General features: G+C 40.4%; 1 protein-coding gene across 1 annotated transcript in view; it reads right to left on the bottom strand.

The window, feature by feature from the left end:
* Window positions 1-11,686: 11,686 nt before the first annotated feature.
* Window positions 11,687-14,518, bottom strand: part of LOC108673660 (atlastin-1-like) — a 13,495-nt gene continuing 10,663 nt past the window's right edge. Inside the window, exon 9 of the mRNA XM_047882002.1 lies at window positions 11,687-13,099. Within this exon, the coding sequence (XP_047737958.1) occupies window positions 12,944-13,099 (156 nt within the window). The 3' untranslated portion in view covers window positions 11,687-12,943. The remainder of the gene's footprint in view (window positions 13,100-14,518) is intronic.

Below are 14,518 nucleotides of genomic sequence, written 5' to 3'. Positions count from 1 at the left end.
ACATCGCCCTCAGTGAGACACGGTAACACATCGTCCTCAGTGAGACACGGTAACACATCGCCCTCAGTGAGACACGGTAGCACATCGCCCTCAGTTAGACACGGTAACACATCGCCCACAGACACGGTAACACATCGCCCTACACGGTAACGCACAACCCTCAGTGAGACACGGTAACACACAACCCTCAGTGAGACACGTTAATACACAACCCATGTCATAGATTCATAATGTAGATTATGCAGGAATTATTAATGGGGCACTAATTATATTACAACGAATTCTATTAAGGAAATCTAAAATATGACTTGCACATTAGTTTATGAGCTGTGATACATGTTTCATAATAAGGCAATATTATTATAAATGTATGTAGTGACAAACCTAGTGTAATTTAGAAGTGTTCATAACATGTTTTTCGTTTAATATAACGGATATTGATGTAAAGAAGTCAATTTAATTGTGAGGTCGAATAGTTATCTGTTAGCAGCCGTAATTAATTTTGTATTATATCTGTAAAATGATTGGGGAAAATTTAAATTTACGTATAATATATGCCACAGTGTTGAAGTACAGGTAACTAAATGATGCTTTATTTCGCCACGAAGTTGTTTCTGAAAAGAACGACGGAAACTTATGCTGAAGAATTTATACGAATAATATAGATAACTAGAACAACATAATGCGATAATAAGGGAGGCAGTGTAATGATTGAAGAAATAGGCGGAACCATCAGACACTTGTTATAATTTGTCCATCTCCAATGATTGCACATGTAAATAAAATTTAAGAGGCGTGTTTCCCACAAGCACACCGCTTAGAAAATAACACAACAGAACAGTTTTAAATTCAGCAATTTAATTTATAGCAGTCGACGCTCTAGTCGCTTATCCTCATGGCAGAAAATATGAGACTTTACCATTCTTACTAGCAGCTTCCTCCAATGTTGCTAGTAAGAAAAAACAGCTTCCTTCAAAACGTTGAAACATAAAGCATGACAAGAACAACTGACAAATGGAAAGTTGCTCCTGCTCATTTATATACAATAAACTTTCTCGAGCGCAACACTCCTAACTAAGAAAAAATGCTAAAATTCATTTGAAATCTTTGGTGTAACATAACCAGCCTTATAATACTTAATAAACTAAAGAAGAAATGATGGTTGTTCTCTTCAATATGTTAGTTAAAGCAAAAAGTGGCTGTTCTAAATCTTTCAGGAGTAAGCTTATACATATGCAAGTATTGTCGTTTTAGAGGCCTTGAAATAAATGTTATTTTATTGTTAGCTATTAGGTTTTTAGTATATAAATGCGTTGCCAATTAAGAATTAACCAGGGTTAGAAATGTGAGAATATCTCTGAAAAGCCTGACGTTTGGTTGAGGCGTCTGATATTATGACACAGCTGCCTATAATAAGAACCGGTTGCGAGTCACCCCAATATACAGTCGAATGTTTTAGAATTTGCATCAAGGAAACAAGGCCGACGTCAGTAATTGCTTGGTGTAAGTGTAATGAGTTTGTGAAACGTGTATTAATTTGTCGACAATAAACTTCCGGTTCATGCCTGGATCAAGTTTTACTGCAATAATCTGTCTGAATAAAATTGCGTTAGATTTGTCATTTCAGTGAAGATGTATTTATTATGTATTGATCTTTTAAGTGAGAGCAAGTGGTTTGTAAATAGGATTTGTAAATACGTTAAACATTATTACGATTTGTATAAATCTGTATTATAGCTAAATTTTGAAATGTAATGTGTACAGATTATTGAATTTACAATATGCGAGTTTTTAAGTGAAATGATTTCTCTTGGTGGGGGGTGATATGTACAGGTCATGGATTAAACGTCATTTTATTATTATGTATTAGATTTTTAGTAAATAAATGTGTTGTCAATTTAGAATTGATCAGTGTTAGAATTGTGAGAATGTTTTAGAGAGTATTTGAACCGTGGTCAGAGATTGCGGGTAGACAAAGGTAGCTGTAGGAATGTGGTCTTTAAAGCAGCGTCTTGTGTCTCGTGAAGCTTATCCCAGTAGACTGAAAACTAATCGCTGCCCATTTGTCAAGCCATTAATGTGAACAAGTGCTACAGTTCACATGTTTGAAGAAAACTCTTATTGGAATGTGATGTCTCGTGCAATAAAGTATTTTACTGTAATCGTGGTTTAATGAACACTGAACCTGCCACTATTCGCGCGACATCTTGTTACCAGAAAAACTTTACACTAATCGGATTCTACCCTTCCATCCAAAATCAAGCCGTATCGTATTCAAATAAGACTAAACTTCCATTCAAAATAACAGTCGTATGAAAAAGTATCGAAAACCATTTTTCAGATGCAGCTATATGAGTCCAATCACTCACACAAGATATAGACGAGAAATACGGATAAATACTGTGCCTTATATAGGCCTATATAGAACTATTACATCATTGAATGGCTCGAATATTCACATACCTGTATGTCCAAAGCCCCGTAAGGACGCCCAACCATGAAGCTTCATAAAGCTTCAGGCTCTCACGACGATCGGGTCTACGTACCGGAGCCACTCGATGCGTTACTGCGCTTAGACCAAGGATCGTCACCTCAACGTCAACCATCGGGTCGTTTTTTGGTCCGTGGAGCGACCTACGCCAGCCGGGCTGCTCCGATCGCTTTTGTTAATGGCCGGCATTGAACCGAACTCGGGCCCCCCGGTTTGGAACTGCTCCGTCTGCAAACTCATCATCCGCAAAAACTCCACTTCCGTAAAATGCAACAAATGCCAACAATGGTGCCATTATCGCAAATGCTCATCACTACCAAAGAGGAACGCCTGGAACCCGAATTTCACTGCACCCTGCTGTCAACAGCCCGTTCCGGCAGCTCACAAACCCTCTCAGCATCACACACCCGTGGCCTTCCACATATTGCAATTCAATTGCAACGGCCTGACGAGCAAACTAGCTGAAATCACCAACTACTTGGAAAGCAACGGCATACGTCTCTGTGCTCTCCAAGAAACAAAACTTACCGCTCGATCAAATCTACAACGATCCGGTAATTATACGATTATACGACGCGACAGAACGCACAACAACGGCGGAGGCCTCGCCTTCATGATTCATAAAGCCGTGACATATCGCGTCGTTGAAGCACCAAAGCCGAACGCAGCTGACGCGCATCTGGAACAGATGGCTGTTGCCATCACGTCCGGCAAAAACCGAAATTCTCATCTACAACATCTATATCCCGCCAACGACCAGTTGTGACCCCGGCTACGCCCAATCGATAAAGCACTTGCTGACGAAAGAAGATGCTCTCGTCCTGGGCGATTTTAACGCGCACCACGAAGCGTGGCACTCGAACCTCGCCAACGATCAGCGTGGTACCTCAATCGCACAGCAAATCGACGACAGCTTCTTCACAATTCTAAACGGACAATCACAAACACGAGTCACTGGAAACAGCACCAGCTCACCCGACGTCAGCCTTGCCAGCCCATTGCTCCTGACCAGTACGGACTGGTCAACTGCCCTCACGCTGGGCTCCTATCACCTGCCGATTCACATCGCAATTGAACGCGCTGCCCAGTTCATCTCATCCGAGCGTCGTACGTTCATCAATTTCAACAAGGCCGACTGGCCAGCATTTATTGACCGAAACAGAAACAGAATTCGCCAAAATACAACTACCCACCAATGTGGTCGACGCTGAACGAACCTACCGAAAAATCATTTGCAAAGCGATGGCACACCATATTCCTGCCGTACGCATCCCAAGTGTTCGGCCGAATTTCCCAACAGCGGCAGCCATACTTGCCGACGAACGCGACTCGATCCGCTCTGCCAACCCAGCAGATAACCGCATTCAACAACTGAACATCGAAATCCGACGCTTAGTTGACGAACACCGTCGCAAGAAATGGACCGAACACTTGGAAGATTGCAACTTCGGCAAAGGCGTCAAAAAACTTTGGTCGACAATCAAAGCGCTGTCCAACCCCATCAAACGAAGCGACAACGCCGCGATCGCCTTTGGTGGCGTTTCGATCAACAACGCCAAAAAATGCGCCACGCTCTTCAGTCGCCAATTCACCGAACACCCTACCAAACAAAACCGAAACCAACGGAAAACCGTCCGAGACTTCCACACTCTACATGCAAAAAGCACTCGGACCCGACGGTATCTCCACCATTGTACTCAAGCACGTTGGCGCGAAAGGCCTTCGATACCTCACGGACGTGTTCAAGCTTTCACTCGCATCGTCGGTCATCCCGGATATCTGGAAAGCCGGACGCGTCATCCCAATACCCTAACCAGGCAAGCCCACCGATCAAGGCACGTCTTATCGGCCGATCACCCTACTTTCGCCCGTTGCCAAGATCCTCGAATCGGTGATCCTACCCGTGATTAACGAACATTTCCAGCCAAAACAACACCAGCGTGGCTTTCGGAAAAATTACAGCACAACCACCGCACTACACTTGATTACACACCAAATCACGAATGGACTGAATCAGCGCAAACCCGCCCACCGCACCGTCTTAGTCGCACTCGACTTGTCGAAAGCCTTCGACACGGTATATCACGCCATCCTACTTCAAGACGTTTTCGACTCAACGCTACCATCGTCGATAAGACGCTGGCTGTGCAACTATCTGCGAGGTCGTCAATCGTTCGTCGAATTTCGGAGCGTCAAATCGAAAGCCCGAAAAATCAAACAAGGCGTCCCACAAGGCGGAGTCTTATCGCCCACTCTGTTCAACCACTACCTTTCGAAACTGCCACCGCCGCCAGCCGGTATCAACATTGTATCGTACGCCGACGATTGCACGATCCTGGCGACTGGGCCAGACGTTGCGGAGCTATGCACCAAAATCGAAGGCTATTTGACGATACTCCACGACTTTTTCACCACAAGAAACCTACAACTCTCAACCGAAAAATCGACCGCCACACTTTTCACAACGTGGACGGCTGAAGTTAGACAAGAACTGAACGTATCCGTCGCCGGACGCCGAATCCCAACTTTCAAAAACCCCAAAATACTTGGCGTCATTTTCGACAACATGATGATGTTTTCCGCCCACGCCAACCACGTACGTAACCGATTGCGATCCCGCAACAACGTACTGAAATCGCTGGCCGGAAGCACATGGGGCAAAGATAAAGAAACATTGCTGACCACGTACAAAGCCATCGGACGCAGTGTCACCAACTATGCTGCATCTATTTGGACGCCACAGCTGAGCTCGTCAAATTGGACAACTCTACAATCAGCGCAGAACACCGCGTTGCGAGTCGTCACCGGTTGTCACCTCATGTCCGACATAGATCACCTGCATGCAGAAACGAAACTACTACCCGTCAAACAACACAACGACTCCTGTCCCGTCAATACCTATTAGCGTGCCATCAACCCCTACACCCAAATCGGAACATCGTCACACAACCGCGACCGCAAAGAAATATCAGGAAAGATGTAACATCCTACTTGTACGAAATTGGTCAATACATACGAGTACTCAACGTCGATCACACACAATACAAACAATGCCTGAAGAATATACACAGACGAGCAGTAGCAGACGGAATAGCCGGTTACAAGCCGAACGTGGGGCTCGGAGGCTACCCACCACCCATCGCCGAGGAGGAACATCGGTTACCGCGCGCAACCAGGACCACTTTGGCCCAGCTACGGTCGGTATGGTGCCACCTGCTCAACATCTATAAGAGCCGAATCGACACCAACGTCAACAACGTATGTCCGAATTGTGGAATCGGCCCACACGACGTACAACATTTGTTCAACTGCCCGGCTAAGCCGACACAACTTTCAACGCTCGATCTTTGGACGCGGCCAATCGATGTGGCGCGCTTCATCGGCCTCGGGACGGATAGTGGTTGACGTTGCTACAACAACAACAACCATAAAGCTTCACGCACATGCATCTTTATGACTTTCGTAATTACAAAAAGTAAGAAATATTTAACAGTTCTATTTGTTATGTTCGCGATATTATCATACCGCGAATATGGCCACTCACACCCCATGGACGAGGAAGAATGAGCAACAAACTGCATCATGTTTCGGGATGAGGTGTCGACGCTACGGCATTTTGAGTCGAAGGCATGGAGAAGAGAGGTGTGAATAAATGAATGGAAAAATAACTTTCATTGTAGCTTTTTCATTGTTTAATTTGTAGATGGAGTTATGGGTACATTATCTGCACGGAAGTACGAATAAAAGGGTGGCAACTTCGTTGTTGCAATGCCTGAAATTAACAGGTGAAAACTCGAAATTTGATGAAGATAATGCCTGGAATATCAACGGTAGCATAACTTGCATGCAGTAGAGCAAATTGCGGTCCATCGCTCTCAACTTATCAGCTTTATTTGTCTCATCACTTTGCTATTGCTCGTGGCGCAAATTCATGTACTCTGATCTTTTGTGCATTGAGTTTTGACCATATATTTCCATTAAAAAACGAGAAGCAAATCTTATGTTTAGTGGGAATTTTCTACTTGAGTCACATTCAGTTCAATGAAACCATTCATCAATCATGGGTGGGCGTCGACACGAACGCTGGTTTGAATTGTGTGATTAAATAGGAAAAATATATATAATAAAAGAGAGACGTTTCTTAGCGTCTCATATATTTTAAAGTTGGAGAATCGGAGTGATTACTCCACCAATTTTACGTTACGATCAGGTTCAGGTTCAAGATACCGGTATTCGTTACTTATCGTTTTGTCAGGTGGTTTGCCGAGTGGCACTTGATTTGGCACGATGATATACGGTTCTCTTTTTGGACAGGTTATGGCAAATATAGTACAAAGAGAGGGTATTAATGAAACACTGATACATTTCACATTAAATTGGGAAATTTAAGTTCACATCCTACGTTAACAAAAAATCTCTAGTACTTGAAAAATGTAATCTGATCACAATCAAAAGTCCAATCAAAAGTCCATTAAATCATCTAATATTACCGGAAAAAGCGTGTGATCCGTTGCAGTTCAAATGCGTATGACAGTTGTCAACGACCGTAACTCGCGCACCCGGTCACGGTCGTGTGTTCAGCGACCGTACCGCGGCTGTCACCGCGCATTGCAGCCGTATTTAAAGTGGCCGTACTGCAGCTGTACCGCGCGTCTCTCTTCACAGTTGCTCTTTCTTCCTAGCTGTCGTATCTCGCTGATATAGATGCCACACGGCCAGTCTGGCCGTAGGTTGTTTTACAACGACCGTACTTCAGAATAGTGGCGTAGTCTTCATCGTCGATGATGTTACTTCGGCTCAATGCGGTGCTTCGGTGGTTGAAGATAAATGCAATCGTACCGCTTCTTCTTGATGGAAATCGTGACCGTATCGTACTGATGATTCTTGTGTAGAGCTCGAAACTTAGATCTTCTGATGACGTGCGTTATTATCGTTGTACAACTCGTGGCTGCTCGCGTTGTCTCACGGCTGAGTCGCAGCCGTAGCGATGATGTTGACCGTATAATATGTTAAAGTCGTAGCCGTCCATTGTACATGTTTGACGCGCTCACAGGGATCTTGGCTGCTTCGATAAGTCTGGGTTTCTCGCGACCGTCAACCGTCAATGTTCGAAAATGGTAACACCGCCGGCCTGACGGCCGCAGCCGTTACGCCCGCTGACTGCAGACCGTACGTGCGCGACGGTCAACTCCTTAGAACCAACAACCCTTGGCGCGAATTCTCAGGTCCTTATATACGCTAGAGTCGCCCACAGTTAAGCCTAATTCCCTCGAACCGACGCCACATTCCTGGAAAGGAATGTCCCTCGCGCTGAGCGCCAACGTTCAATGTAAACTAACCTTTCCCACGGTCTCGAAACAACGGCGCCGCATTCTTAGCATTCTTAGCATCTATGCATAATACCTGTTCAATATTACCTACTTTCAATATTACCTACTTTATTCATGTGGTCTCATAATCATATGAGTTGTCCTGTTGCCAGTCATGCCGTCATAAATTGGTGCCGTCATTGTCAGCGGCCGTTTCCAAACATGTATTTGATCAAGTTAAACTGGTTCACACATATCAAGTCAATTCAATATATTATATTTAAACTCTTCAAGGCATCAGTTCTTCACTCACCTGGAGACCTGCATTACGTGCAGGAATTCCATGGAACGTGCCTTCGCTCCAATCAATTCACTGTTCATTTAAACCTTAACTCATATCACCACTCGTAATCCTGTTTGTTGTCATGGAAAACAATCTTTTGAATGAACTTCTATCCTAAAATTACAGAAACTAGTTGGCACATATCGGCCCGAATGAACAACCATAGAACTCTCATGCAACACGCATGTTCGATATGAGCAAAAGCAGGAATTTCTGCATGAGTTTGACGTCCTGGCATCTAATTCGATGTAAATATGCATGACGACACAGTGCACAGTGCCGATTTCATACGCACATCAACCAGCCCGACGATATTTCAGAATTAAATGCAAATTTTTTATGTATTCGAACTTTTTTCATATAATATTAAATAAATGTTCCTGCAGTAGAAGGGATGGTGATCGTACTTGCACCTACATCGAAGGCCTCTATTCAACACGTAATTCTAACCAATATAACTCCCTATTTTGCTCATGATGTGGCACCAATTTTACTGATTTCATAGCCAATCAAGGATGCATCCTTCAAAAGTGCATTCTTCAACGATTCATATAAGCTAGCTTATTCATTTCTGGCGTACAATCAAATACTTTCTCTACAGGGCCGTTAGTCAACTCTGTCAAGTGCTTGGCTACAGAGCAGTTCTCAACAAATTTTCTTTGGAAATTAACTAAAAATTCTTCTTGCAATGGAATGTTCATATTTTCTTAACTCATTTTGATGTAAGCAAGAATTGAATATCATTCTGCATGTATCCACACTTATATGAACGTTTGTGCATCACAAATGCCTGCCCTGACAGAATGACCATTTGAAGTGATTCCTACAATCGAGCGAACAACTGAGTGTTTTTGACAGTATTATGCCATTTGCATACGCTAAGATTTATAAATTAGTTATTACAGTAGTGACCCTTTATGAACTTCACCTTTGAAAATTTCTTGTTTTCATAAGACCATTGAATTTTCGGAGCAATTGGGAATATAAGAATTTGCAGTTCATTTAAAACAATAATTGACTGCAGCATTCTTGCTCATACATTCTTATTTGCATCCTTCCGATTTCGTTACAATTCTTTTTTTAAACCCAACGCAGATCGTGAATCGGTAGGTAATGAAATTCTAGCTTTATTCCAGCTTGAAGTCGTTCGCTCGAAATAAATCTAACAAATTTATGCGATAACGACTATAATTATATTTGTGCTTTCCCAAGTCTGTCCTTACCACTAATACCATTGTACAATTATATATGGCAAGATATTTTGTCGAATTTCTTGATCAATTGTCATGCACGGAATCAATAATTTTGTTTGTTCTGTCTGCTGAGCGATAAAGATCTTAAAACTCCTCTAATTACTATAGTCCAAATCGAGCATTTTTGCTTTGAATTCTGTTCCGTTAAGTCACCTACAACAACCGTTACCAAAAGTCACGACGGGCATATCTGCGATGAAAATATAAAATATTGCAGGAATGCGAATCATTTTCTTGATTTGAATGCTTGTGTCGATTCTGATGTGTTACCAAATGACATGTCAATAATTATTGCGCAGTGCGCCATTAATAGGACCTATTTTATTTTAATAGGACCAATTCCTATATAATAGGAATTAGTAATTATAACTTGCCAGATGGATTGAAGTTTATTATCCAGGCAAAGGCGGAGGTGATAATATATGAGGCAATATTCCTTTGTCTAAGTTATTGAGATGCCCAATTCCAGACAGTCCTCTTAGCCTTAGAGTGAAACTGAGAGATTATTTGGCCGACAATGCAGAGGAATTTAATATAAAGCTCGATTAATAATTTAAACATCAGATGTGGATTATGGACAAGCTGGTCAGTTACCTCGCCGTGAATTAATGTTAATCGCTTGTAAGATGTACCAAGTAGAAATTCAGGTACATTATGGAACTCAACGACCAATCACTTATAGAGAACGTGTTGATTCAGATCCTGTCATTTTGCACCTACAATGCAAGTCAGGTATTCATTTTAACCCCCTGTTTGACAGGATACAGAGCCGTAGCCGAGATGAAAGTAATTTTAATAATGTACATTTTTGTCATCCAAATGCTGTGAAATAATATAAGTGTGATCTGATAGAGAAAGATGACAGGTAACTAGTTCGTCAAAAATTATTACTAATCAAAATGTTCGGACTTCGGACCCCAGCTGTACAGTAGAAGCTGATGGTGTTCAGTTCTGTGCTCTCGATGATACAGGTGCTCAAGTTTGTTTGATAATACACTACGATTGCTGAAGCAGCGGAATCCAAATTTGAAAATTATGGATTTTAGTGGAAAGTTTCTAACTGGTCTAAGCGGTGATTTGACCGAAATTTTAGGATATGCTAATTTTAGATTGACGATTTGTAATTAAGTATTCCCGGTGTTCCGTTTGTTGTGTTAAAAGTTCAGATATCCCATTTTTCTGTGGTAGCAGCAAATATTTTTATTGAATAATATAGTTGTAGAGTTCCAAACTTTAAAAATGCATGCTCAGATCGATGCTGTGTCCTCTGCTGTGTGTTGCCAGATGGTAGAAAATCCAGCAAGATGTGGCCACGATGCTGGTAACTTTCTAACGTTGATGACGATTTCATTGAGTGATTTAGATACTGATAGTGACAATGATAGTGAATCTTTGGATGAAGCGGAAAATTTTAGTTCGTCTATTTCTCCAACTATGTTAATAGAAATTCAGAATGAAAAAGTACCGATTATGTCCCTTTCCTAATGAAATGGATATACCACATTACAACACTTCTCTTTAGCTTCACTTCTTGTTGTTTGTTTGTTTGCCTGCTACAAGTCTTATAATCGATATTCAACACACTTCTACCTCTCCAATCGATCTGAAATTTTGTCCACTTACGTAAAGTCGGAGACAATGCATGAATCAATTTGCATAATAAATAATTTTGAAAATGTAAATTTTTTCATACATTAAGAAAAATTTTAAAAATAATTTTTTTAATATATGGAATTAAAGTTAGAAATTCGTTGTAGATGTGTAGCATCGGAGACACTGTATTCTTTAGAAGTGTTGTCTTTAAGAAGCAATTTTTAAATGCCTATTATTTTTAAATCCATTTTGTTTCGGATCCAAACTACCTCACTTTATATGATAATGTAATTCTCTCACTGACAGTTAAATTTCAGGTTCGGACAATATCTCGACAAAATAAGTTTCCTGTATACTCACCTCGCTCCAACAGTCCCAATGTATTGCGGTGCCATATGTATCCTGGATACGCTCCCCCGCAACTATTATACAATTTTGATGCCAAAGGTATAGTGGACACGCGCCCTTTCAACCTAAATATATTTGTGTGTCCACAAGTATTCTGGTTATGCGCCCTATATTTTGCGGTTCCACAGTATATCCTGGATACGCGTCCTAACAGCCCCAATATTTTTGTTGTGCCAGAAGTATCCTAGATACGCGCCCCAACAGCCCCAATATTTTTCTGGTGCCAGATGTATCCTGGATACGCGCCCCCATAGCCCCCATATATTTTTGGTGCCAGGCTTACAAGAGACATAAACTTTGAAAAATAGTTATCTTTGTATACATGATAGTGATAAAAAATCAGAGGTAAATAATTCCTATTAAGGCCGCACTGTGCAATAATTATTGACATGTCATTAATTACCACATAAAAATCAATCCAAGCATTCAAATCAAGAAAAAGATTCACATTCCTATAATATTATATTTACGTTGCAGATCAGCCCGTCGTGACTTTTGGTAACGGTTATAGTAGGTGACTTAACGGAACTGAATTCATGGCAAAAATTATCTATTTGGAATAAAGTAATTAGAGATGGTCGAAGATCTATATCACTCATCAGTCAAAACGGACAAAATTATTGGTTCCGCTCATGACAATTGATCGTGAAATTCGACAAAATATCTAAACAAATATAATTGTACAATGGTATTATTGGTACGGACAGACTTGGAAAAGCATAACGAGGATAATTTTCATCGCTATCACATAAATTTGTAAAATTTATTGCCATTGAACGACTTACAGGCTGGATATAAATAGGAACTACATTTTACTTTCCGTTTCAGGATTTGAGTCGGGGTTTAAAAAAAAAAGAATTGGGATGTATACTAATAGGAATGGGTGAGCAAGAACGCTTCAGACAATTATTGTTTAAAAGAATTGCAAATTTTTATATTCTCAGCCGCACTACTACAATCATTACTACACAACTAATCACGATCACTACTACAATAACTAATTATCAATCTTAGTGTATGCAAATAACATAGTACTGTCACTCGACAGTACTATCTAGGTCACTACTGAGCATAGAGTGACCTACTATGTTCAGTAGGTCACTCGACTGAAAAATTCAATCCAAATGGTCATTCTGTCAGGGCAGTCATTTGTGATGCACAAACGTTCATATAAGTCTGGTTATATGCAGAATGATATTCAATTCTTGTTTACATCAAAATGAGTTAAGAAAATATGCACATGCCATTGCAAGAAGAATTTTATCACTGAAAAAATTGAACACAATAAATCGAAAATATCAACGGACAGGATATATGTTTCTACCTTCAATTATCAAAGGCGTTTTCCAACAATTCGTAAATAATTGTCCATGGTAATATTATAGGATAAATTATCATTAGTCATACTCTCCTTAAACAGTTCATAATTTAATTTTGTACGGATGCAAAATTTCTTTTTAATACGGGTATAGAAGTGACTATTATAATTCTTCAATGACACCACGATAATCCAGAGCCGTTATTATTATTTTGTTTTGTTTAGCCACTAAGGACGGCGGGATAAATATATACCAGCGAGGGTCACAGCCTGCGCTCCAATTTTAACAGCCGCTTCAACATATTCTTCTAGCTTCTTCATCTGTTCCTTAATTCTGTTGTGATCATTAACTTCGGTGTAGTGAAGGAGGTGGTCGTCGATTTCCTGGAATATATGGCAGCATTAGGTTAGGGGATATCGTTGTCACGTGCCCTCGGCTAAATAACGAGTGTGATTCATAATATAATCTATTGTAATATAATCTCAGATGAATTATAATTTTCTATGAACAGACAGTTTTCTCAGAAGCGCCCTTTAGTTTACGCTGCCTGAGAGGAGAGTTAAAGATGCATTTAATATAAATAGTTAGCAGGAATTAGGCCGGCGCATCGTTTCTTCCTCTGATCCACATGATAATGTCATCGCTTTGTAAAATCATAATTGAGTATCGTTTTTATTTACACGTTCATGCGAATTCGCCCCTTATCCCAACTATTTAATCACGGAAGAACAATTTTAATTTGAAGGGAAACTCGTTTTTTGTCCTTTCCAGATCGTCGACTGCAAAAATATACGGTTATTCTGAAATATTGATATCTCCATTAGCTCATTAAATTAACATATGAACAGATTCATTCTTTAATTTTGGCTAGAGCATATCAATACTGATTTGAAAATATCAATTTGTTATATGATGAATGATGAAATGGATTCATATTGTGTGGTCAGAACTTATCATTTGGTGACGGATCTTAATTACTTGGTATGACCTTCTGTCAAATCAGCCCAAAAAACTCGCGGGAAATTTATGCTGGTCTAACAGACAGGAATAAGAACAAACAAAATTGTTATATATTATTTGTAAACGATGCTACGCTGATCCAACAATTTTTAGTACTTTAGTTGAAGATTTCGAGATGATGCATTGTCACAAAAACCGAAATAACTTTGCATGCAGATAGCGAGCAAAACTTCGTAAAAAACAGTTCGTCCAGCGAGCAAAATTTTGATAGGCCTAGGTAGACGAAGAAAAAATTTTTCAGCTCAGCTCGTGCAATCGATGGTTTGAATCAAATCATGGGATGTGTTTGTTCGAGATGTAAAAATATTCTTTCTCAGCAATGCACCATCATAGGTGGTGTGTGGTCGTTTTTACTTTTTTATTATGTTAAGCCGAGTCAATTTTGCTTGATTACGGTAACATAATTGAACCTCGAAACATCAGAACTTCGATTCAAAAAATACAAGGTGAATGTTGTATGTAAGGTAATTCACATCAACTTCACATATAGGAATGTATTCAATACGAAGAAGCTTCAAGGGGGAGTTTTACTAGTAAATTTCTAGAGCAAGTTTTAATAATATTAATTTGCTTATCAATTGATTGGGCTAGATGCAATTTAGTGAGTTCCAGTAAGGCGTTCCGCCACTCTCCGGACCTCGTCGTGAGCTCAGCTACAGTGGGGGGAAATAAATATTCGTACACTTGAAAAATCGTATTTTAATGTATGTAAGTACACAAACTTAACAGGAAAAGTGATTTAAATTATGTATAGAGACGCATAGTATTCAAAAATACTATCA

The sequence above is a fragment of the Hyalella azteca genome, unplaced genomic scaffold (genome assembly GCF_000764305.2).
Source record: "Hyalella azteca isolate HAZT.00-mixed unplaced genomic scaffold, Hazt_2.0.2 contig9392, whole genome shotgun sequence".
Classification (NCBI taxonomy): domain Eukaryota; kingdom Metazoa; phylum Arthropoda; class Malacostraca; order Amphipoda; family Hyalellidae; genus Hyalella; species Hyalella azteca.
The sequence above is the reverse complement of the archived record's forward strand: the minus strand, read 5'-3'. Positions and strand labels throughout refer to the sequence as shown.